The sequence below is a fragment of the Propithecus coquereli genome, unplaced genomic scaffold (genome assembly GCF_000956105.1).
Source record: "Propithecus coquereli isolate 6110/MARCELLA unplaced genomic scaffold, Pcoq_1.0 Scaffold142, whole genome shotgun sequence".
Taxonomy (NCBI): Eukaryota; Metazoa; Chordata; class Mammalia; order Primates; family Indriidae; genus Propithecus; species Propithecus coquereli.
The window spans coordinates 1,293,200-1,319,667 of NW_012138525.1; the positions used below are offsets into that span (position 1 = coordinate 1,293,200).

Below are 26,468 nucleotides of genomic sequence, written 5' to 3' on the forward strand. Positions count from 1 at the left end.
ACCACCGTCCGCTCTTCATCAAACCTGGCATCAAGATACACGGGTTTAACCGAGTCTTTGGTCTTCATTTGCTTATGGAGGATCCCATGTCATGTAAAACTTAAATAAATGTATGTTTTTCTCTTGTTAATCTGTCTTTTGTGATAGGGGCCTCAGCCATGCACCTAGGATGGGAAAAGGAAAGATATTCCTCCTCCTCCTCTACATAGGTGCAACGTGGCAGCTTCTCATTTAATCTGACCCCTTTATTTGCCCAATGAGGAAACTGAGACCCCAACTAAGGGGTGACTCACTTGCAATCACACACCTGGCACTGGTGCTGGCTCCAAACCACATTAGGGGCTTACGGGGCACAGTGCTTTGAAACAAGGGGCACTGCCCATGACATCTTCTCCTAGAGTTGGAAGATGGGTCCCTGGAGGTTCCAGTTTCCGTAGATTTGTCGACACTCTGAGTTGCCATGAAATAGCTGCTAATTAAATTGTGCAGCTCTCGTGTGAAGCTATAAAGCACTTCATAACGGTAATGTTCCCTCTGAAATTGGCCATTACCATAGCAAGTTGACTCATTCTTGAGCCATTAACAAATAAACTAGTCCTGGGCTGCTCTTAAATGTTATGACAATGCTGTGCTCATTCATGAGCTGGCGTCTTGGACTCTACCGACTGCTGAGAACAGCCAGGAGAGGCCTTGGCACCTGGCCACGCCCAGGGATCCCCGGCCTCCCACCCCAAGCACCTGTCCTGGCCTGTCCCTAGGTACCAGGATCTCTAAGAAGACTTCCGATCCCAGTTTAGCCCTAGGTCACAGGTGCTGTCACTGAGCCCTGAGCTCTCCCATAATCAGCCTGCGTGGGACCTCTCCTTCAAGACAGACACAACTGGGTCTGCAAGTCACTTAAGCGCTCTGAGCCTCAGTTTCCCCATGACAAGGAAACAAACTACAACGCTATGATGAGATACGGACCTCATGGGGTTCTCGGAGGACTACCTGCAGGAACTCAGGCTGCATCCTCAGCCCAGCTCCAAGCCCAGAGCACAGCCAGGCGCAGGGACAGTGTTGGTTGTGATTCTTGTAACAACCAGCAACACTAGAGCCACGCTCTTGATGAAATCTGTAAAGCACGATGTGAACACAGAGCGATTCGGATTTTACAGTCAACAGTCTGGATCTACTGCAGAGGAGGCCAATCTGAGCTCTCCGAAAGTCCAGATTCCGGAATATTTGAGAGGAAGCACCATTTGGGTATTTTCAAACGTGTACAACAACACAAATTAACAGCTAAAGATGTTTATCCTGGTAAAAATCTCACTGACCCCACTTCCTGCCAGTTGCTGACACCCCACGTCATTAGCAACGTGCAGCATGTGGACTCCAAACTCCCCCGAGCCGGCGCCGCCCCCGCCTCGATTCCAAGTGGGGACAGCAGTGATAACCGCCCACAGGCTTTGGACAAGCATGGATGAGACCATGGATGTGATGCACAGAAGTGTGTGGCTGGGGCCTACTGACTAATTTGTAACGACATGTGTTCCCAAAGTTTAATAAAACGTGTCCCTTAAAGCACCCTTCTAGAAGTAGTTTTCTCTTTCAACTTTGCCGGGTTGGCCTTTTCTTTATAGATTGTGCAGGGCACACTGCTATCCAGGTCAGGTGGGGTTCGTCTAAAATCTGATTTTGGGGTGTGTGAAGTCATGCAGAGTTTTGGTGGAAAGAGTCCCCAGGCAGGAACCGGGACAGCTCCCAGGCACACGGGGCCAATTGACTGGCGGCCCAGACCATCCCCTGCAGTCTCTGGGCTTACAGAGGGGCGGATCGGATAGTCGCCCCGACCCTCTGGGGCTCTGAATTCCTCTGCTGCTGGGCAGCCCCTCAAGACTCCACCCGATTTCCCACATGCACCCGACCACAACCGTAGCCAAGGGTCAGTCTCGAAGCCTGGCCCTGGCCAACCCCAGCAGTGGCCACTCAGGAGTGAGGGCTGCGCTTACCTTTTGCTTTTTCTCCAGTTTAATGGCTTTCTGGGTGGCCTTTTGTTCCTGGACCCACAGCTGCTGGTACCGGTGCTGCAGCAGATCAAAGAAAGGCGTCGACGGCCTGGAGGGAAGAAGCCCAGACAGAGCGCGAGGCCTCAGAAAGGCCAGCGGCACCCTCAGCGCCCACCTAAATGTCGGGCGCAGAGCCGGCTGCTCTCCCAAGGCTGTGAAAGGCTCTCCTGGCCCTCAAAAGCCCTCAGAGACACAGGTCCCTCCAGCGAGCAAATGCTGACTGTGTGTCTACGCGTGCTGGGCCTGACACGGTGACAGAGAGACGACTCGTGACTGAAATTTCCTCTTTTGGGCCAGGCCCTCATTCAGGCCCAGTCCCTGAGCTGCCGAAGCCGGTCACAGAATCCCACTGAAGGCATGCACGGCCCTCAGTATCCGATCACCCCGACAGCGGATCGAGTCCCTTATCCCCAGCCCTGAGAGCTGACTACCTCGGCCCACCGTTAGCAAGAATCCTGCTGTGTCCGTTTAGCGGGACTCTCCCTGCTCGACGTCTCCTCTCAGTTATTTCCATCCACTGAGCCCCCACTCGGCTGCACGCCCCCCCTGTGTCGTCTTCGGAACGGTGCTCAAATCTATCCCGAAGTCTCCTTCCTTTCTGCAACAGCACTGAACATCTGTCCTCACCACTTCAATGGCGCCCAGCTCTGGTTCTCTTTGACAACGATTTCCAGCCCAGGAGCGCTTATCCTGAGCATTTCGTATGCCCCGCCCTTGGCAATACTGCAAAGTGGGTACTATTATTATTCCCATCTGAAAGATGGGGGTGGGGTGGGGGTGTAAGGTCCCAGAGCGGGGGGGCAGCGCTGGGAGTCGGACGGCTCAGCCGCAAGCCTCTGCGGCAACACGGATTTCACGTCCTCGCAGCGGACGGCCAACTGCTCCAGGTGGGGCCTAATCTCTAAGCAGGTTGAAAGACTGAATGTGCAAATGGACAGTGGCCAAACCGCATATAAAAATAGAACTCTGCACCACAGTCTGCGGCAAGCAGCCCAGGAAACCAGCCATTTTACATAGTAGCAGCCCAGGAAGCCAGCCTGCGATGTCAGATTTGTAGGCGGTCAGACTGCCATCTCGGCCAACAAGCCAGGACGCCACACAATAGCCCCTATAATAATCGGGCCCAAATGGCTAGGATTTGATTAATAATTGCAGCTTCCTTAACTTTTGCCCACAGTTGCAACTTAGGAGCAACCAGCAAGCTAAATACACACCCCAAATAGAATGCCCATTTATACATATTAAGTACATAATTTATGATGCATCCTAACCAAATACGATTCCCCACTGATATACATATAGAATTTATAATGCATGTCATACACATGGTACATGTTAAGTGTATGATGCATATCATATATATGACATATACATATATGTATTTTCAAAAGGAGGAAAATGAGAAGATAAACCAAACTTAACTAAGAAGAGATAAGTATAGGACGAGGAAGAGAACAGGAAGGAAGTGACAGAGAGGAAAGCTAGAACTCTTTGAATAGACTTTGTGTTAGAGTTTTGATTTTGGAGCCATGTAAAAGGTGGAGTTTTTTAAAAAAAGTAATTATAACGAAATTAAATAAAGAGAAAAGATTAGCACCTACCCTGAACAGATGGAAGAAAATGAACCTAACCATATGTCAGGTTGTGGCATAACCACAGAGAATTATTCCAAGTGGCTTTTAAAGAGGTTTGGACAGAATATCCTTATAGTGCAATATTCCCTATGGACAAGAACCAGGAGGAAATCTGAAGCTGTGTTCTTATTGTTAATAATAACGTTGATATTGTTGTTTTGAAACTATTGTATACACTGTAGGATAAAGCAAATTAGTAATTACATAAATGCATTGGGAAACAAGATTTCCAGTATAAGAGAAAAGATTCAAATATAAAAACAAAGAAGTAGAAATAAAACCCTTGTAATTTTTTATGTGAACGGCAAATATCATTATGAACCCATTCGTTTTCCTCTTTCAAAAAATGAACACATTCCCAGCTCTGCCCACTGTGAAGGTCTGGAAGTGACCATAACTCAGTAGCAATAAGCACCCGGCGCCCAGACTGTGGTCTCTAAGTGCCACACTGCACTCAAAGAACCGGGCTCCCGGGAGAGACGGCTAGTCCCTGCGCCGGGGAGGCCCCTGTGCCAGCAGGGACTACTGGAGGATGTGGCAACAGAGCACAGGGGCAACGCTGAAGGGGCCAAAGCCAGGGCAATCGGGGCTTTAACGCCTGCCCCGAGTTGAAACACATCACATACATGCGCATGATGCATGTCTATGCACACATATATGTGTGTGCACCACTGATGGGGAAACAAGGAAAACCTCTTTGATCAGCGTGGAGGTTGCTAGGCCACAAAATCATCATTCTGACAATAAACAATGAAGCACCCCCCTGCCTTTCCTGTGCAAGCTGCATTTCAGGGTGGTCAAATAGGGGATGAGGGAAAATTCTTTGTGGAAGAACCAGAGCTCATAAACGCAGGAGGAGCGATAGAATGAGTGGGGAAATCGCCGATTCGCGACTCCTGATGAAATGGCGGATCTAGGCAATGCTCACCAAAAGCCACCGAAACCATCAGGTGGAAGGCTGACGGGGAACTTCGCGGCTGATCGGTCGCGCTGCAGCAGCTCAACCGAATGACCAACCTTGTTATTATTATTATTTTATTACTGTGGTAAAAACATACATAACATAAAATCTACCCCGGTGATCAATCTCAACACCCCTGACGGTGACAGGCAGACTTGTGCGGGAAGTGACGTGATGGGAGACACAGGACTAGCTACCAAAGACGTCCAGGAAACCCCAAAGTGAACGGGAGGTGACACAGCGTGAGCCGCCACGTGGCTGCAAGCCGGGGACGGCCTGGAGCCACCAGACGCTGGGGGAGTGAGGAAGGATCCTGCCTAGCGCCTCTGGAGGGAACGCGGCCCTGGGACACCTCGATTTCAAACCTCTGGCCTCCAGAACGGTGAGAGAGTAACTTCCTGCTGTTCCCAGCTGCCACGTTTGTGGTGATTCATCACGGCAGCCACGGGACGCTGCCACACAGGGGCTCCTCCGCCCGTGCTTTGGGGAATGCCGGACCGCTGCCCGGATGAGCGTCCAGAGCAGGCCCAGCGACCAGGAGGCACAGAGAGTCCTTCATAGCTCTCGAACTGCCACTGGGGACCTCGTCCAGGGCCCCCCAACGCAGCCAGGTGGGCGGCCACAGGCGCCACACGTGGGGCCCTGGCTCGAGGCCTTGGAGACCGCCGAACTCCAGGCTCTTAGCGCCCTGAAGTCCCACGAAGCTGCAGACAGTCCCTCTGGGCAGCCGTGTAGAGACCCCTCGTCTGGGGAGAGGGTCCGTAGCTTCCGCCAGATTGTCAAAGGTGCGAGTGCCCAGGACAGGTTCCAGCCTCAGACCTTACCCCGCGACGGTGTTTCCCAGAGGAAGGAGTGAGGAAGTGGATCCCCAGCTAAGGGCCTGAGCCTCGGCTTTGTCTTAAAGGACTTTGACATGGTTGTCAACTTTGAAAAATCGGAAAATTTTACATTTAAAATACAACTTTCTCAATTGTCTTGAAAGATTTTGACAATGTGAGCCCGCGTCCCTATCTGTCAGTAAACGGCCCCAGCCCTCACGCTTACACTGTGTGCTGAGCCCTCCGGGTGTTTGAGTTCATGGCCCGGGAGACAGCTGCAGAGCTGGACTGGACCCCAGATGTCCCGGCACAGCCTGCGTCCCCCGCGTGGGGCGCTCCTTGGGACCGGGCGGAGCCGGGTTTGGGCGGAGGTCCAGCGGCTTTGCACGGCCACCGCCGCCCAGAGGGCTCTTCCCAGAGCAGCCTGTGCTGCGCCTACAAACAGCGGCTCTTTGTTTTCCAGCTCCCTTACCCCTGTGGTGACTTTTATTACTTAATTATTACCCACCCCATGCTCCTGAGCAGCCTAATTTATAGCTGTGTTTTCTAATGACACTGGGTCCGCAATCTGGAAATATCTGCCCCAAGAGGCCGCTCGCAACAGAAAGGCCCTCCTCCCAGCGGCCCCCGTGCATCCAGCCCTCCTGCGGCCTCTGCTGGCCAGCTGTGCCCGCTTTGTGCCCCACTCTGGCCAGCAGTTCTTGTCACCGGGAAGAGGCAGGAAGGGGCTCCCAGCACGAGAGTAACCGACACATCCTGTGGGTCTCGGTGGCCCTGCCTGGTTGTCTGAAGGAGACCAGCGGCTGTGCCCGTCTCTTCCGTGGCTCATTAACATGGGTAAAAGGCGGAGAGGCTGCCGCGACATGGGCAAACTCAAGATGCAAATCAGGTCATATCGCCCCTTGCTGGAAACACCCTCAGTGGCCTCCCATCCTAGACTAAGCCCAGACGTCTGGCCCAGGCCGCAGGGCCCTCCAGCCGACTCCTGCCTCCCTCCCCTCAGCACACACTCCGCTTCCCCTTTGCCCTCAGATCTCAGTTGTGGGGTCGCCTCCTCAGGGCCTGTCCCCAGCCAGCCCACCCTAAGACAGCCGTGCCGGGCGCCCTCCCATTCAGGGGCCTCTTGCTCATTTGTTTACTGGTTTACACTGGGTCTCGGATTGTCACTGACTGCCAGCGCCACAAGGGCAGGAATGGTTTATGTGTGGCAGGAACTGGCGTGGTACCACTCTCATGATTACCTGTTGTTGAAAAGAATGAGAGAGAGAGAGAGAGGGTAAGGGCTGGAGAGAGTAGGAGGGAAGGAGACAGAGACTAGGCAATATTTTAGGAGATATGCTTTTTATAATTCAGGTATCATAAATTAGGCTACAGATGCATTATAATAAATTAAAGGAAGTAAACGATGGAAATTGCAATTCAATGGAGGAAGGATAGTCTCTTCAACAAATGGTGCTGGAGCATCTTAGACAAATCGAACAAACAGAAAACAAAACTTCCACCCAAGTCCCATACTTTATGTAAGAATTAACTCAAATGGATCATGGATTTAAATACAAAATGTTCAACTTAGAATTTTTAGAAGAAAACTTAGGAGAAAACTTTTGGGATCTAAGTCTTGGTAAAGAGTGTTTTAGGCTTGGCACCAAAAATATAATCCATAAAAACCTGGTAAATTGGCCTTACTCAAAAGTAAAAACGTTGGCTCCGACAGGCTCTGTTAAGAAGATGAAAAGAGAAGCTACAGAATGGAAGGAAATGCCTGCAACCATAGAGCTGGCAAAGAACTTGAATCTAGAATAGAGAACTCTCAAAACTCAACAGTAAAAACCCCTAAGAATCCAATAGAAAATAGGCAAAAAGCAGGAAGAGATATTTCATCAAAGAGGATATATGGATGGCAAACATGAGAAAATAGGCAACATCTCTGGCCATTAGGGATGTGCAAATTGAGACCATGATATCACTATGCGCCTAGCAGCACAGCTAAAATAACAGTGCCACTGCCAAATGCCGGCGAGAACGCGAGAAACTAAGCCTCTTGTGCAATGGTGGTGGGAGGGTAAAATGGCGCCCTTACTCTCGAAAACAGTCTGGCAGTTTCCTAAAAAACTAAACATATGCGTACCATACGTACAGCCAGCACTTGCACTCCTGGGCATTGATTCCAGACACGTAAACTTAGGTCTACACAAAACTTACTCGAAAATATTAACAGCAGATTTTTTTGTAATAGCCCCGTAACTGAAACAACCAAAATGTCCTTCAACAAGTGAATGGTTAAACAAACTGGCATATCCATGCTCTGGAATACTACTCAGCAATGAAAAGGAATGAGCTGCTGAAACATGCAACAATTTCAATGGACCTCTAGGCCTTTATGTTGAGAGAAAAAGGCCAATCTCAAAAGGTTACATGATATTACAATTCCATATACATAACATTCTTGAAATTTTCCAGGGATTAGGGGTCACTATGGGGTCGTGTGAGGAAGACCTTTGGGATGACAGAATAGTTTTGTTTCTTGATTGTGTTAAACCTACACATGTGATAAAATTGCAAGAACTAAATATATTAATACAACACACACACACACACAAATGAGGACATGTAAAAATCAGTGAAGTCTGAATGAAGTCTGTGTGCTGTTCAATGTCCATTTTTGGTTTTCATTTTGCACTCTCGTTACATGAAATTTTCTCACTGAGGGGAACTGGGCGAGGAGTGTACTGGGTCTCTTTGCATTACTTTTACAACTTTCTGTGACTCTATATTTCAAAGTAAAATATTTTTATATATCTATCAATCAGGCATGCTAGAGAAAAGACTGAAATCGCTTTCTGCTTTACAGAAAAATGTTACAAAGTTGCTGTCATATGAAGAGGTGATCAAAAGTATAGACCCAAAAACTGTAGGGGAAAGATCAATATGGATGTGTCCATTTTTTTTTGAAGTATGTTATTTTTCTGGATTTTTGTGATATACGAATTTGTGTATTTGTTAGCTTATGTAAATTTGTAATTTGTTCTGATTTCTTTTCTCATTCTAAATAAGTATTCAGTTTTGTGCTTAAATTTGTATTCAAGATTTTGAACTTTTTTTCTCAGGGGCCCCCAAGCTTGAATAAGCTCCAGACCTCACAAAACCTGGAGCTGACCCTGAGTGCAAGGTTTGTTTTTAATTAGTGTAAGAGAATATCATGCACAACTTCGTGCCAATAAATGTGAAAATCAAAACAAAGTGAGTGATTTTTCTAGGAAAATATAATAGATCAAAGTTGACTGAAGTACACATACAAAACTTTAATAGAGCCCTGGAACCAGGCCCAGGCACTTTCACACATGAGCTCTCCCAACTGTGCTACAGAAAGGGTTCCAGAACTTTCCAGAATTTTTTCTAGAACAGCTTTCCAAATCATTTTCATGATCACAGATGAAGACAAGGAGAATATTCACATTATTGGTGAGTCTCACTCATAACCACGAATGAAAGAATACTAAATAAAATAGTACCAAATCACATGGCACACCGTATGAACAGCGCAAGACTCTATTATCAATACAACGCCCTCCATCTGCCCTGGAGCCTAGGAGCGGGAACTCGCAGAACTGACACACGGACACTGCCCGCTCCCTGCGCCTTCCCCCTGTGCAGCTGGCCCGGGGAGGAAAGAAACTTATCTCCCAGTGAAGCTGGGAGTTTTGATGATATGCTAGTCTGGACATACAAACTCATGCACGGAGATTGCCTTTTGTAATTAGAAGTGACCAGAAAAGCCCAGGATGTCTGAGATTTCACCCAAAGGACCAGGAAGAAAGTCACCCCTCAGAGCAGGTTTGAACAGGCCCTGCAGTCAAGGGCTGAGGTGTTCTCGGGTCCCCCTGCACCTCCCAGCTGTTCGCCGAGCTGGTCACATTTGTAAGCGTGCTGGTATGTCTTCGTGACGAAATACTATACAGCCACCAGAAAGAACGCAGTGGCTGTGTGTGTAACGACCCAGAGAGGTCTCCAAGACACGCCCAGTGTGAAAAAAAAATCAAGAGGAAAGAGACGCACAGCAAGCACCTCGACGCAATGTGAGTGGATGGGAAAAGCCCGGAACAAAGCCCCCCAAGGACGGCAGTGGTGAGGCTGGGGGAGGGGAGCGGAACCGGAGGGTGGGGTCAGGGGGCTTCCCATCTTTCAGTCTACTTAGTGCTCTATATGACTCCTTTGCAATGAATAAAGAAATAAAAAAAGGATTCCGAGTCCCAGGGCCCATGTGAGTCCGTGATGGGGGTGAGAATGTGGACCGGACCTGGAGTCGGTCGCGCGCCCACCCTTCACCTGGCGCGCACAAACCCCCAGTGAACATCCCACCAGAACTCTCCGGGCTGTTTGTTTTCCACCACAAGCAGCCGAGGGTGGTCCCGCCTCCCGGGGCCAGGGGGCAAGTCTTGGCCAGCGCCCAGCCCTGTGCTGTCATGCACTGGGCATTTCTAGTATTTTCCCTGCATTCTTGACCTTTCCAGGATGCATCTTAAGGAGCCATTTTTCCTGTTTTCTTCGACAACTGTTTTTTGCTGCTACCTTACAACGCATTCAGTTAAAAAAACAAAAACAAACGAAAAAACAAATGTAGTTCTTTATAGTATAAAAGGGCATTTTTCCCACCCCCAAAATGAATGATTTTTGCCACGGGCTGAGATCCCGGCGCTAACCGTTACAGCCATCCCGTCTGCAGCTTTCTTTTGAGGAGCTGGAGGGGTTCACATTGAAGATCTTAATTATTTATCCTCACTAAGTGAGCCTGGGAAAGGCGGGAGTGGGGAAGCCGAGGCCCAGAGAGGTCAAAGGGCTGGCCCAGGGTTACACAGCACACTCCAGTAGCAAAGCCTGGACTCCCATCCCTCCGGCTACAGCATCTCCCGCCGAGAGAATTTGAATCACTTTTCGAAAAGGGGAGGGCAATTGAGGCTGAACGGGATTGCCAGGCAAGCCAGCCACTGACACAGGCCCATCCAGGGGGCCTGGCCATTTTCATACAGGATCCCAGACTTTCCCAGACACTGTCCCTTGTCACTGGACCCTGCAACAGCCCCCCTTCCCCTGGTTCCCTGCTTTTCCCCTCCACACAGGAGCTCAGGCGTTTTTTTCTTTTATTGATACATAATATCTTACATATTTATGGGGTACATGTGAGTATTTTTAACATGCATAGACTGTATAACTTGGGGTATTTGGGGTGTCCATCACCTTGAGTATTTATCATTTCTGTGCATTGGTAACATTTCAAATCCTCTCTTCCAGCTACTTTGAAATGTTTATCATTGCTTGGCACAGTCACCCTAGTCCACGATCCAACGGTGGAATTATTTCTTCTAGCTGGAAGTTTGTGCCCACCAACCACCCTCTCTTCATCCCCACACACCCCTCCCGGCATCTGCCATTCTGTCTCTGTCTGCACGAGATCGAGGGTTTTAGTTCCCACCCTAGTGAGAACATGTGGCGTTTGTCTTTCTGTGCCTGGGTCATTTCTGTTAACATAATGACCTCCAGTTCCATCCGTGTTGCTGCAAATGACACGATTTCATTCTTTTTTATGGCCAAATAGTATTCCATTGTGTATATAAACCACATTTGTTTATCCATTCATCTGCCACTGGGCACTTAAGCTGATTCTGTGTCTCCGCTACTGTGACTGGCGCTGTGACAACACGGAGAGCAGGTGCCCTCTGACATACGGACTTTCCCCCTTGGATAAACATCCACACTGAGACTGGTGGATCGCATGGTAGTTCTATTTTTAGTTTTTTGAGAAATCTCCATACTGTTTTCCATAGTGAGCCAACGCTTTTTAAGAAAATGCAAATCTATTCCTGTCTTTCTCAATACCTGCCGGTGGCTTCCCATTGCCCTGTAGATGGAGGGCGACATTCAAGAGGCCTTGAGCCCGGTCCCTCTCCTGCCCCCTCCCAGATGCCCTGGGTCGTGGGGATGTCTCCCTGCACTCGGAGGTCACAGAGCACGCAGCAGAAATCACAGTCACCATCTCGGCTGCTGCTTCCTCAGTCCTTTGCACAACTCGAGACACGGATATTAATATCCCTGTTTCACAGATGAGAAATCTGAGGCCCAGAGAAGTTCACTGTCTTGCTCAAGATGACGCAGCTAGTCACTGGAGTGGGAAGGCTGTGGGGTATCCACCCTGCATCCCTGCCCCCTGCAGCCCTGCCCCTTACAGCCCTGCCCCCTGCAGCGCCCAGGGCCAGGTGCCAGTGTGGACAGCCCGTGCAGTGTGGCTGGAGCGCAGAGCAGATGAGGGTTAATTCCTCACGGGCACAGATGAGGGACGTCAATTCTGTCCCCTTCGATGGGGGTCCAGGACGAGCAGAAGGCGGCCGGGCAGGGAAGTGAAGCCAGGGAGCTCCAGACGGGGACGGCATGAGCAAGGCAGGACCCGCAGCGCTAGATGGGCCTGGTGGGCCTTGAAGAATAACAGCCATCGAAAAACACCTCCCATACGGGTGGCGATTGAGCCTCCACCTGCGAGCTGGCTGGCTCCTCACAAGGCTGACAGTGACGATGGGCACTCCCAGCTTCCGGAAGAGGAAGCCAAGGCTCAGAGCGATCAAGCAGCCAGCCCGCGGTTTGCGCGTGGACACAGAGTGGCCATGCAGCGGAGCCAGGACCCGCATCCAGGTCCCCGGGCGCTCCAGCTGTCTGCTCCTCCCGCGGGGCTGTGCGCTGACGCGACTCCAAGGCGGGGCAGAAGCAGCCGATCATCTTCGCGCAGGTGCAGTCACCGGCTGCACCGACGTCCCGCTCTGCGCCCAGGTGTTAAGTTGTGCTTTTCTGCAATTTGCTTCCCTGGACCTTTCTGACAGTGCTTCCTCCGCACAGAGGAGTCTGATTCGTCCTGACCCCGCGCTGGGCCGCGCCGGAGGTCTCAGGCCCTCACTTCCAGGCTTGCGAGGGCTTCTCGGTTGCCGTCTCTGCCGTCTCCAAAGCTCGGCTTTGGGCGTCCGTCCCGACGGCGGGGCCACTGCTGAGAGCTTCGACAAATTATTTGCTGATAACCTGGCAGAAACCTCTCAGAAAAGTTCCCCACCACCCCAGCGCTCCCACCAACAACAAAACCGTGTCAAAACTAAGTCTAATAAAGCGGAAAATGGGGAATAAAATGAAATGAAATCAGCTCCTACGTGGGGTAAGCCTCCCAGAAATTTCAAATTAGTTCGGTGCAATCCGTCCTCGCTGCTTTGCGATTGATACCCCGGACCAGGGGTTGATCTCCAGTGCAGGCACGGGGGACGGGCGAGGGAGATGGAAATTATCATTTGCAAACATTAGGCTGACACTGTGTGCATGCGGGGGATGAGGGCTGACAGCTCTGATTTGCCGGCGCGGCTCCTCGCTGCCAGGAGTGCTCTGTGGATTAGAGGGGCCCTTTCATGGCAGCCCATCTTCATCTTCCCTGCTCATTAAAACTTTGTGGAGCTGGAGAACTTGGCGGAGGAGAGGAAGCTGGAGGAACCTTCTGAGGGACTTTAGGTACACATTTGTTGAAAGGCGTTTCAGAAGGGAGACTTGGGTCTGACAAACTGGATTTTAGTACGGCTCTCCGTTCACAGCGGGCTAAAATAATTGGTCATCAGTGACTACTAATTCGGTTTAGTAGCCAGAGGCAATTTTTTTCTTCCTGGAAAATCAATGACAGCACGGAGGTCTGTTCAACGCGATTCCGCTCAAGACGAGTCCTTATGTGGCTCTTGATGCTTCTTCCAGTGGAGACAGCTATTTTGTTAAAATGAAATTAAAATCCATCGGTAATATGCCAGTAGTCTTCGGCCCCCGGGGGGCAAAGGAGAAGCCGGTGCCCTCACAGCCGTGAGGGACGGAGGAGTGGACAGTGGCCTCCAGGCTGGGTGTGAAATCTGAACATGCCTTGGACCCTGGAGGGGCTGGTTTTGGGGAGCGAGCAGGCTGGCGGGCTGGTGGGCTGGTGGGCCGGGCTCCTCTCTGAGATTCCAGATCAACATCCAACCGTGGGGACACCCAGCAGTGGTGGTGCCATCTAAGGAGACCCACCTTCCCTCCCACCCCCCAGGGGTGTCCTTCAACACTGGGTGGGGTTTCTGAAAATTGCCCTTGTGGTCTTGGTCAGCACCGTGTGCTTTGGGACTGGGGGTGCCATCGTTCTTCCTCAGGGCCTGAAGCTTCCTGAATGGGGTCATCTGCCCGACTGTCAAGTGACTTCAGTGACAATTTGCTGAGCACTTCCCTTGGGCCTAAAGTTGCTCCACTGTTTTTTCAAACAAGCAATTCTGACACTGCCCATGTGGTACCAAAGCTACTGCTAAATCCTTTTTTTTTTAATTTGTGCTTTTTGCATTTTTTAAATTGAAATTTTTATCAAGATCATTGCAGATTTACATGCAGTTGCAAGAAACGACAGAGCGATCCCCTGTACCCCTTACCCCGTTTCCCCCATGGTAATGTCTTGCAAAACTGTAGAACAAAATCACAACCCGGATAATGATACTGATCTCACTCAGATTTCCCCAATTTTGTTTGTACTCATTTCTGTATGTGTGTGTGTTTATTTTTGTGCAGTTTCATCACGTGTGGTTTTGTGTCTCCAACAACATAGTGGGGACACAGAACTTTCCATCCCCACCAGTACCCCCGGGTGGCCCATGCAGCAACACCCACCTCCCTCCCGTGCCGCACTCGCAGCCAGGGACCGTGTCATTTTCTCCTTACAGGAAACCTACTAGAGAAGAACTATTATTATATCACTCCCCATTTTATTTATAAAGAAACTGGAGTCCAACAAGATTAAATATCTCGCTCAGGATGGATATCAGGCAACTACTGCACTAATTGGTTGCAAACAGCAGACTCTGGGCCATGTCTGGCCCGCAGACATGCTTAGTTTGACCTGTAGCATTTTAAAATCTTACGTAACCAATATATATTTTTGTAAAGCAGAAGAATTCACGTACAAATCCAAGTGCCTGGCTTTCCTTACTGAGAGGTTGAGTTATCCGTTGACATGGGCACACGTTCCCACGTGTCAGCGATTGGCCGGAGCCTCTGTCTTTAGGTCAAGCCTGTGCCCCAGTTTGACACGATCCCCACCACGACCCCTCACTCACACAGAGCCAGCTTCCCCCTGCAGCTGCGAGGCCTCTGCAGGCTTGAGAATCTGTAATCCTGGCTCTGTGTCTCTTAAACAACAAAAGTACTTGGTGTCTCTCTTTTCCCAAGAGCTCAAAGGACTTACTGTTCGCTGATGAATCACACCATTTTTTTCTGATAAAGGTGGAGGTAGCGTCCACCCCACTGGTAGATGGAGAAATGGCGCCATGGAGACTAAGTGAGGTGTTCAAAGTCCCTCAGCTCAGAAGTGGGGGAGATCTGTGTTATGCCTGGAGTCGAGGCTTCGAGGTGAGTTCTCTATCCCCCTCTGCCTTCATCTCTGCCGTGCAGGAACTGGGGTGTGGGAGGAGTAGGGAGGGGCGGAGAGGGCAGGAACCTCCCTTCGAGGAGGGGACCAATGAGGCCCAAAGGGAAGAGTTAGGGCCCACGTGCCCATCAGGCCCAGGAGGCACAATGCCTGGGCCCCAGGACACTTTCAGGAACCCACAAAAATGTTTACATTTCTTTTAAAATCAGAAGAAAAAATAAAAATAATCCAGCCTGGATTGTATTTGTCTTTAGACCAGCACAACCACAAAACAGTATTTTAAAGGAGCCCACAAAGGCAAGGGTGCCCAGGGCCCGAGGAACTCCTGCAGCCCCGGGAAGGAGGGTGCCAGGCCTCGCATCCAGCTGCCCTGGGGCCAGAAGACACAGGCCTCAGCGGGATCAGAAGTTGCATTTTCTCTTCTCCCCTCTAATGTTGAGGCCCGGGATTCTCAGTCCTGTGGTAAGAACCACCCAGAGAGCTTATTCCAAGCAGAGACGGTGCTCACCAGGCCTGGGGCGGGGCTGAGGAGTCTGCATTTGAACAAGGTGCGTTACCCCCACCAGGTGTTTCTGGCATACCTGGTCCCTGGCACCCTTTGAGGTTGCAGCTCCGAGCCTTTCCTAGGCAGAGGACCCTCCACGTGCCAGCCACCAGCACCTCCGTACTCCCAGCAGGGAGCTGGCCGGCCCCCGGGGGCCCCTCCGTCCACCCTCACCCCCTCACTGCCTTTTCCTTAATTGTCCCCGTGACCCGAGGGCCTGTCTCGTCTGCGATTCGGTGGAGGAAGGGGTGGTAGTCCGGGCACAGCCTTTCTCCCTGGCAGGACTCCTGGAGCTAATTAGAGGAGAGAACTTCTGGGCTTGTGGTTACTTTTTAATTGTTTGTGGATCCAACATAAAAGCTAATGACCGAAGGGGGAGGCCTGGTTAGCAGCACACTCCTGACTTCTAAATCTGTCTAAGAGGTCATTTGCAATTTGTTAACACTTTTCACGAGGGTGAATTCAATTAGCAGTTCCTGCACAGGCGCCCAGCCGCCAGCCTCAAGGACGGCAGCGGCTCAGCGAAGCTGAGATGCAAACGGCTGAGAACGGAAGATGTCTAGACCACTCAGAAGTCCCCCCGCGCACGGGGGTCCTGGCACCTGGGGAAAAGGTGCGTAGCAGAGGGGCATCCCCGCCGGGGAGCTGGTGCAGGTGGTAGGGAGAGCCGTGCACTGGGAGTTAGGGCAATGCCTCTCCTGTGGGCCTCAGTTTCCCCTTCCCCGGGGTGATCGCAGATGCCCATCGTTGGTGTGCCCAGGAGGACAGAGAGGGGAGCGTCTCCTCACTGTTACCTGTGGCCCGTGACACTGGCAAGGCAGGAAACGGAGGAGACGGGAGTGCGGGTGGGCCAAGCGCCCGGCTCGGGTCGAGGAGGCCCCGCTTTGGCCAGCAGCTCTACTCCCGCACTCAGCCCGGGACTCGCGCACAGATGCGCCAGGTGTGCAGCGGTGCTTACCGGGGCGTGTTGCGGGGGGAATGAGAAACATCTGGGGCGTCAAGCTATGGGGAGATGAGCCGGGACGGGCAATTCAGACAGGGCGACCCGGTGACACTGCAAAGGTGTTGAGTGAGAAAGCGGGTTGCCATGCGGAGTGACTCACGGGTGTGGAACCACACTGAGAAATACATATTATTTATGGATATCGCCGACTCTGATGCGGGCACCCGGGGGGCTCGCTCTCTGCCCCTCCCCACCCACACGGCGAGGCCCAGCTCCGGAAAAAATCAAAAGCGGAGCGGGAGCACGTGCGGCGTGACCGGGGAAGCCCCGAGGGGGAGCAGCCGGGCCGGCCTCGTTAGTGCTGACCTTGGCACCGAGCGGCTCCTGATGGATGGGTTCGGGCGGCCAGGCCCGGGGGAGAGGCGGCCCTATCCATTACGGCCCATCAGCGCCTCCCGGAACACTCCCTGCTCGGGGGCCAAGAGTGTCGGGCCGGGAATAAATCTCTGTCTGGGCCGCAGGAGAGCCGAAAGGGAAACAAGGCAAAGCATGAAAAATGCCTCTGTCCTGGCTCTGGCGACAACGCTGCCACGGAGGAGGAAGGGCCGCATGATCTGAGCAGGTGGGAGGGATGTGGCGGGAGCAGCCGGGCGGAAGGGGAGAAGATGGGGGCCGCGGACCACTGCCCCCTCCCAGCCACGTCTCCCTGCCTGGGCCCCTTTTGACAGAATTCCCTTGAGATCCAGGTCCACGGGAGCAGTTGGCCCTGAGGAGGAGGGACCCCCAAGGCCCCAGCAGGGGCAGCCCAGGCTGGGCAGCAAGGCCAGCCAACGCCGCCTCCTCCCGAAAGAATCTGCTCTGGCTGCCGAGTGCAGGGTCCTGGAGGAAGCTGCCTGGACGGAACCAGCCCCCTTCCACTAATCACCTTCAACCTCTTGCTGAAGGACAGACCCTCTCCATGCCTCAGTTTCCTCGTGGGTAAATGGAGGTAACGGGGCCACAGCGAGGCTGCCAGTCACTGCACGGAGCGCCAGACACCACCGAGTGCTGGTCAGCGTTGGCTGTGGATGGCTGTAGCTGTTGTTTGTGGCTCCACCCCCCGGGGGAGGACTCGCCTCGGCCACCTGCACCGCCGTGGGCGGAGCTCGGGATGAGAAACGGCTTCCTCACCCAGGGCCTTCAGCCGTGGGCATGGACAGCGGCTCTGGAAGGAAATGGGGCTCAAATCCTGGCACTGCCACCCACTGGCTCTGTGGCCTGGGGCGAGCGACTCTCCGAGCCTGTTTCCCCAGCTGTAAAATGGGATGATGGTCGCTACTGGGTAGAGTCGTATTTGATGAGATGCTGCATGTAAAGTGCTCGGGGTTGTCCCCGTCGGTCACTGAGGACAGCTGCTCCGTCTCCTCTGCGTCTTCTCTCATCCAGCCGGAAGACCTAGCTTCTTACCGTGTTCTTTGGGCACAGTGCTCTCCGCCCCCGTTCCACCCGCCACCCTGATGCCCCCTCTGGACCCTTTCCTGTTTATGAACCTTCCCTTTAATACATACATGATGCCCAAATTCTTTAACTTGCTGCTACAAGTGTGACCGGAGCAGCGGAAAGAGCAGGGAAGTCACCTCCCTTGTTCTGAACTTGCTGCCTCTGTTAATGCAGCCGAGGGGCACGCTCACTCTCGGAGGCCGCACCACTGCGCTGCTGACTCCCAACATCAGCGGGGAGAGCAGCGGAGTCTGTGAGACGACACGGGCGTGCCCGGCTTTACCGTCTCCCCTCTGGCTCTCAAGTACGCTGTCTCTTTGCTTTCTCTTTTTAAAAATTTTTTTGTGACAGTATCACTTGCCAATGTCTCTTTACTTCCACTAACTCTGTTTCACAATTTTGTTTTTTTTTTTAATTTGTGCTCAGACCTTACGGATGAAAGTCTCAAAGTCTTAAAGGGCCCCAGAGCACGTTTCTCCCCAGCCAATACCTGAGTGCCCACGACGTGCCAGGCACTGGATTAGACTCTGATGATGCAGTGATGGACAAAGCTGGTATCGTCCTTGTGCTGGGGGACTGAGTGTCCAGTGGGGACTGGCATAAAGCAGAGGGTATTAACTACAGTCGCGGTCGGCGCCACCGTGCAGGGCGGGGAAGGCTCGGCTCTGCCAGGCGGAAGGCACCGCCGGGCCGGCTCCGCGGCCCCGGGGCTCTGCGAGATCCACACGCGCCCCCCTGTGGTCAGCCGGGCCCCGTCGGCCGGGCGTCAGGACAGCGATGCACCGTGCTTGGTCTTGCCCTGCAGAAACCGTCTCCATCCCTGGGACAGCTGCCCAGGAAGGGGCTTATTATTATTTTATAGCAGTTTGGGTGGATGGCTCGGGTTTTGGCCATAGAAGCAGAATAACCCAGGGTGATTGATGGGCCCCTTGTAAATTTGTAAAATAAATCAGCTTGGCAGAGAGATTCAAAAAACCTGTCAGGCAGCAAACATTTTTTTAACAGCCTGTAAAATTTTCTCCATCCTTCACATTTGTCAACGTCAGGCTGCTGATGCATCTGATGGCACCGCCAGCAGCTGCAGACAGAGGGGTGGGCGGCCGCACTTCCTGCTTATGTTTCTTATTTGTCCCGGTCTGAATGCTTTCAGACCAGGACTGGGGGGCTGCACCAGACAAACTGGGGGACGAGCTAAGGATCCTACCGAAGCCGCACGTTGCTACTGGCTTTATGTATGGATCCCAATGTGCCATTTGTTCATGCATTCATTCAGCAAACATTTACCGACGGCCTCTTGGGCAAAGGCACTGTGGCCGGCACCACAGACAGCAAGTGAGCAAAAGCAGGCCTGGGTGAGGGTCCTGGCTGCCCGTTAAGGAGTTTGAGTTTATCTGGAAGTGGGCACTATCGAAGCTGAAGGTGAAGGAGGTGACAGTGGAAAGGAAGCTCAGCGGGCTCTTTTCATGTGTTCGGATGAAGTTTTAAAGCTTCAAGAAAAGTCCAGACAGGACAGCCTTATACACTATCCTGTCTCAGCCCCCCTCTAGTGCAGGAAAAACAGGAGTATCATCTCCACCCGTGTCACCTCTGCCCCTGTGTTGGTTAGGGTGGCAGATCAGACCTGTGGTCACTGTCATAGGTGTTTAGGCCAGACTAATCCTCCTCCCACTGCAGGGCAGCCATGGGCAAATGACTTCACCTCTCAGACCCTCTGTCTCCTCTTCTGTAACATGGGGATATAAGAGTTCCAACCTCGTACTCACTAAGCTGTTCAGAGCTTTTTAATGAGGGTGCCTCTGAGGTGCTGGCACAACGTCTGACCTGTGACAGTCACAATAACACATCATTGACATTATTAGTTCAATGTGGGGTCCACCCACCTTCCATCTGGCCCATGTCAGACACTGATGAACAGGGGCTGTTTGCTCATTGACTGAGTGATGGATCCCCCCACTAGCATTCTTGTCTTGAGTGTGGCGCAAGGCTCCCAAGCAGAGCCCGGACACCCAGAATCCACCAGGAGCACCAGCTGCTGCTGCCTCTCCTCCCCTCCCCACCATCCCTGACTCAGCATCATCGACAAGGCTGGACCAATTAGGAGCGGTAACAATTAAGATGTGCTGAGAGCATGTGAACATTTGCAAACACTTATTAAAATACATCAATAATTAAGCGCTCCTTTAATAGTTACATTTCTGGCCTCCAGACATATCTGTTTCTGGACCTTGGGTCGCAGCATGCTTTGAGATCTGTGTTACGGCCTTACGCGCTGGTAATGAGAATTCGAATTTCTTCCCTGACTTGAATTCTGAGATTTGACAGAGAAATGGCAGTGAGAGGATGCGCCGGCTCTTTGCAGCTGCCTGATCCTGGAGACGTGGTCTTCAAAGCCAGCCAGACCGAGTGGAAACCCGGGCTCTGCTGCCTCGGGGAGGGCCCTTACCCTGCCTTTCCCCACCTGTGGAGCGTGCAGCGTGATACCTGCCCCACGGGAAGGCTGTGTGGATTAGCACATGTGCAAAACGCCGGCCGCGTTTAAGCTCGAGTCGCAGCGGCTTTTGTCAGTGGCAGCCCCTACCGTTACTGGACGGCGCGCAGAGGCCGTGGTTAGCGGCGGGCTCACGGCCGTCCGCCCACAGCAGCGGGTCCAAATCCAGGGCAACCCGGACCAGCCCGTAACAAAGATGAGCGGAGCCGGGCCGGGGTGGGGCTGGGACGACAGAAGAGCCTGGACTCTGTCCCTAAGGGTCGCTGCCCGTCAGCCCCGGCCCCTGGAGCGAGGCCGAGAGCACACCCAGCTGCACAGGCTGTGATTTTGCAGGAGAAGCGGGAAACCTGGGTATTTATGTGAAATCTCCTGCCTTTCAAAAAAATATGGCGACTCCTTCAAACTTTTTTCTTTTTGTAAAATTACCGCACAGGCCCATCACCTCTGCGGATTGGCCTGGCCACGGCCCCGCTGTGACTGCACGTCTACACAGCCCTGCTCTCCACAAAACTGTTGAGTCTCCACTTTCCTTTGAGCCACAGAGGCTCGTGGATTGAAACGCGCCTTTCCGATGTAGTGACAGTCCGTAACAAATTGGTGTAGATTGGGAACCGCATAGGCTAACTGGAAAGGAAGTAATTGAATAATCCCAAATTCGGATTTGAATCCCATCTGGTATCGAGAGATCAAAAGGGCAGGAGGCTAGGGGTGTGTGGAGAAGAGGGGGCACACCCCTCCCTGCCGTTCTTTGGCCAGTGGTTGCAAAGCTGGAGAGGGAGGGCTAGATGTGGTCAGAATTTTGACCCTTGAGGCAGTAACGACCCCTCCCTTCCGTCCTAGCTTAGAGTGAGCGCTCAGCGTTTAGTCTGAGGCGGGCGTTTAGTCTGAGGCGGGACTTTAGTTTTTAACACATCTGTAGTTGTGAGTCAACAGCACTGGTTTGTTTCTTTATTTGTTTGTTGGACCAAATCGCCCCAACAACTCCTCAGTCGTAATAGGATTTGGTTTTTTTAACAGGCTTTTAAAGTAAAGAAATAAATACAATGAAGGCTTGTAAAAGGTGATCAGTAGAGAACGGGCCTTGGCCCCATAACTTTAAAGTAATAGCCCCATTAGGGAGGGGCGATGGTTTTTTAACTGTCCCTCCTTATTTATGCCGTAAGGTGGGAGGGTTTTTCCAGGCAGGTTGGGCGTCTCCGTAAAAGCTTTTCCAGCAGCCATTTAACCTCCATTTACGAAGAAATAAAGCGAAATTGATGCTGATTTGGGCCTGCTTTGGGGGATATTTCTGTTCCTTAAAAGCCCTTTTGCCTGCAATTTGCCGAGCTGCCCTGTCACGCCGGGAAGGGCCGCTGCTGATGAAGACAAAGCTTTATGGCCACGGTATTTGCTGCTAACAGCAACCTAATGCAGCATTTTCATTTTTGTGCAATTAATGTTAATGTCTGCTACGAAAATTGTCATTAAATACCATTTTAAAATCCATTCAATTTGCATATGCAAAGCCCATTTACCATCACAGAAGATAGAGCCGGCACTTCATCACATCCTTCCCCTGAACTGTGGCCACTTGGTTTCAGAGCAATTTAAGATTCTGTATTGAAAGCTGGGTGGTAATGGATGTCTTCTCCAAGCCCAGCTGACTCAAGCGATAAACGGAAACCTTAGCCTGGGGACCAGAATCTGTGGGTGTTCACACAGCACCTCAGACACAAGGGGGCTGGACACAGAGCACACAGCACTGCACGAGGAGTCTGCCAGCCTGACTGTAGACCTGGCGTGGTTAACAACTTGCTGTGTGACCTTGGGAAGCTCTCTTCACCTCTCTGAACATCTTGCTATTTTCTTCTATTTTAAATAAGGACTTCAAACCAGGTGATTGCTGATGTCCTATATGTTCTATTATCTTCTGTTTTTAAATATAAGCGTACTAGGTTGGGAATCCAGGCCAAGCCCTGCCATGATAAAGTCGTATGAACTTAGGGAGGTCAATTAACCTCTCCCTGCCTCAACTGGGTAGTAATCCCGCCCACCCACCCAGGGTTTGAATGACAATGACAATAAACTGGCGTGAAGGTTTGCAGACAAGCCGGGAGACAGAGCACATCCTGAGGATCACAGGTTGCTGTGATTAGTGTGTGCTACTGGTGCAACCCCCTCTCACAGACGAGGAAGTGGGAGCCCTGGGGAATGTGATGTGGAGCGTTGGGGACAAAACTGGGACTAGCACCCAGGCCAACTCCTGGCCCAGGGCTCCTCCCCGACGCCACACTGTCTTTGAGACACCCGGTCACCACCACGGACTAATCATCTAGTGATCTAGGGCACGGCATGGAGTCCCCGTTCCCCTCTGCCCCAGCCAGTCTGCTGGCGAAAAAATCACGGAGACACCTCGGAGGGACCCACTTGAGGGATGGTTCCAAAGGTGGGGAAAGTATGGTGTGCAGGTGATTAGTTAATCCAGCCGGAGGTGACTTTCCAGTGTGTCTCTAGTGTCACCTTCCAGGTTTCAAGGTGAAGAAATGCATTTCTGGAGAAAGATGTGCCTAGTATTTGCGGCCATGGGAGGTGGGAAAGAGGGGGTGCCGAGCTGAACTTCACAGCATGCGTAGGCGAGGCCCACGCATGAGAGGCCGTGCGGAAGTCTGGTCACACACCCAGTGGGGAATAGCGTGGTGGGTCCCCAAAAGTTAAACATAGAATTACCATGCGACCCAGCGATTCCACTTCTGTTTATAGACCCAAAAGAACTGAAAGCAGGGACTCAATCAGACATTTGCACACCATGTTCACAGCAGCACTTTTCACAGCAGCCAAAAGCTGGAAACCACAGTGTCCATCCGGGATGAGGGGTGAAGGGAATGTGGTGTATCCGTACAAGGGACTATTACTGAGCCTTAAAAAGGAACGGAATTCTGACACATGCCACGACATGGAACCTGGAGGACGTTATGGAAAATGAAATACGCCAGACACAAAAGGGCAAATACCGTATGATTCCACTCACACGAGCTACCTAGAATGGTCGAATTCATAGAAACAGAAAGTGGGATGATGCTTACCAAGACGTGGGGGGATGGGGCAGGAGGAGTTAGTGTTTGATGGGGACGGAGGTTCAGTTCGGGAAGATGAAAAAGTTCTGTGGATGGATGGGGGTGATGGTTTCACAACAATGTGAATGTAATTATTCCCACTGAACTGTGCACTTAAAAGTGCACAGTAAATGGTAAATATGTGTATTTTATCACAATAAAAAAATTAGAAAAAATAAAGAATAAAGAGGGAACCACCCAAAAGTAAAAGAGTATGGTGGCGTGGTCAAAGGAAAGTACCTGGTCCAGGAACGGCAGGAGGGAGGTTGGAAAGGCAGGCTGGGGATGGGACGTCAGTGGCCTTGACTGAGGGCGGAGCAGGACGCTGCCACACAGGTGGGCTGAGACATTGGCCTTGTCAGTCACAGGTGGCTGGACGTGGAGGCCCAGGCTGCTCGCTGGCGTCTGGGAGCAGCTGCTTCTATTTGTCTGCTCAGTGCAATGACAAATATCAGTAACTGCTGTAGCAATGATAAGCTTGTGTCCCGATGCAGAAAGGGTTAGGGAGCCCTGTGCAGGGGACATTTGCTGTTTCTGCCTGCCGGGCATCTGTCCCCTCCTGGAAATAGCTCTGATCGTACATCTTTTCCACCATCAGCCTGTGCAGATCCTGGAGACCCAATTCACCTCCCCAATTCAGGGAGGGGTTTGTGACTGGACCTGGCCAATAAGAGGGCTTCAGATTCTCCTGGCCTTGGCAATTGGCTCAGAGGCAGGCATGTGACTCAATCTGGCCAATCAATGTACTTCACAAGCCCTAGTTACAGGGGCGGGCACATGACCCAAGCTGGACCGAAGACCTTGATCTCAAAGCTTTTGTCGTCTCTACCCCTCAGCACTGGGCCCACTAAGAGAACAGGAGGTAAGAGTGGAACCACTGCTGTCCATTTTGTCAGGTGAGGAGGAAGCTTGTCAGAGAATGGAGCCAAAACCGGGAAGCACAGCACGGACGGATGATGCTGCCTCACTGCCTGGATCCAGCTATGCCTGAAGCCCCACCCCTGGGCTCTTCCATGCTGGGAGCCAATAAATTCTCCTTAAAGAAAATCAAGGCAGTTTGAGTTGAGTATTGATTACATGCAACTGCATTCTCCTTTTATTGAATGTCAAGTGTGCCAGGGTTGGGACATGGGTGACAGGTCTGATCCTGAACCAACCACTGTGACCAGCGTTTGTGAAATACACTGATGGGCCAGGCATGGGCCACATGTCTGCCTCTGAGCCAGTCGCTGAGGCCAGGGGAATCTGGACCCTCTGACGGGCCAGGCCTGGTCACGTTCCCATCCCTGGAGTCAGGGGTGAATTCGGTCCCAGGATCTGCACGGGCCGATGGTGGAAAAGATGTACGATCAGGGCTCTGTTTCCAGAAAGAGGGGATCCAGTGCCCGGTGGGCAAAATCAGCCAAGAGGATAAAGGCCCTCACTGTGGCGCTGTTACAGGTGTCTGTGTAGGCAACAGTACAATTTAATCTGTGCAGTAGAGAGAGAGCTCCGTCGCAATGTGCCAGGCGACTCGGGAAGGGCCAGTTCTGGAGGCGGGGAGAGCAGTTAGCAGGTTTCTGCAGAGGTGCAGGCAGAAGAAGACGGGCATTGACTGGATGGGGCGCGTGGCGCGGAAAGTCCTTTTCTGTGGGCCACGCCCCCATCTCTCTGCCTCTCTGTATGGCGTGTGGGTCCTCACTGGCATTAGGGGCGGACCGAAGCCCCGGGCTGCTTGTGTCCTCGCGGTAAAGCGCGCAGTGTTGACAGTGCTGAGGATGTGGGACCACCGGGATGTGTGTGCAGACTCATCCCACCTGTGGTGCTGGTGGGGCCACAGAGCAGTGACGTCTCAGGGGGAACGCAGGGGCTTTCTGGGGTGCCAGGTATATATCTTTACCTGAGTGGCAATGACATGAGTGTTTCCAGTTGTAAAATTTCATCAAGCTGAACACGTCATGATTTGTGCTTTGCTGTGTATAAGTCAAACCTCAACATAAATTTTAAAAAATTTCATACCTCTTGGTCTACAGTTCACATCATATCATTTTAACAATAATAGTAACTAATATTTATTGAGTGCTTGCCATGTCCTAGGGCCTATGCCGAGGTTTTCACATGCGTTCTGTCACTGAAACCTCTCAGCAATGCTAGGGTGCAGATACTATTATTATCCCCATTCTACAGATGCAGAAACTGAGGCAAGGATCCCACAGCTAGTTACAGCCAGAGTCCAGGTTTGAGCCCAGGCTCCAGAACCTCTCCAGTGGCTTCACAGGGATGGTGCCATGCTGGGGTAACCTGGTAGGCTCTCCCCTTCCTCGCCCAGGTTATTAAACCTCCTGAGAGCAGAAACAGCTCTTAATAAATGTTTGTTGACTGAGGGAAAGTGGGTGCCCTGTGCACAGCCCTACAGTATATCCTGCTGCCGGGCAAGGACCCAGCTCGGCTGGATTCAGGGTGTGGCTGCAGAAGTCACACAAGAGAGAGTCTTTGGAGGGAGCCCCAGAGGATGGTCCGCTTCCCAGTCACCCTCTGACATTGTTCCCCGATTCAACCAGCACCCACAGCCACCTTGAGGCACCTTACCGTGCCGGGATCCCAAATGTCATGTCTGGAGGGAGAGAGGGCGGCTCCTTCTTCAGGCGCCGGTCATCCTGGTCACTGATGCGGATGTCATTGAACCGACAGTAGAGGAAGTTCTCCCGGGCAGTCACCAGGCCAGCCTTCACGGCCCCGCGGTTCATCGCGATGTAATTCCGCGTCAGCTCGTGGGGGCAGGTGGGCTGCTGCTTAAACACGTTCCAGTGTCCAAGGGCTGCGGGCGGGGAGAGACAGGACCGTGAGCCAGGTGTCAGTCTGGAGGACAGCTCCCTGTGGCATCTGACCGAGCAGAAGCAGGGGAACGTGGGCCCTTTACCTTCCCATTAACCTGAGACCGCGGGCGACAGCCCTGCCTGGCTCCCAGAAAGCACGGCCCAGAAAGGGAGGGTCAGGGCCCGCAGGCATTGCAGAGGGTGCCGGAACATCT

General features: G+C 52.1%; 1 protein-coding gene across 1 annotated transcript in view; it reads right to left on the bottom strand.

Moving 5' to 3' along the window:
* LOC105806559 (chromosome unknown open reading frame, human C9orf171) overlaps nt 1-26,468 on the bottom strand; it is a 124,336-nt gene that overhangs the window by 24,048 nt on the left and 73,820 nt on the right. The window contains exons 3-4 of the mRNA XM_012639700.1: nt 26,027-26,255; nt 1,992-2,097 (exon numbers count right to left, since the gene is read on the bottom strand). Of these exons, the coding sequence (XP_012495154.1) occupies nt 1,992-2,097; nt 26,027-26,255 (335 nt within the window). The remainder of the gene's footprint in view (nt 1-1,991; nt 2,098-26,026; nt 26,256-26,468) is intronic.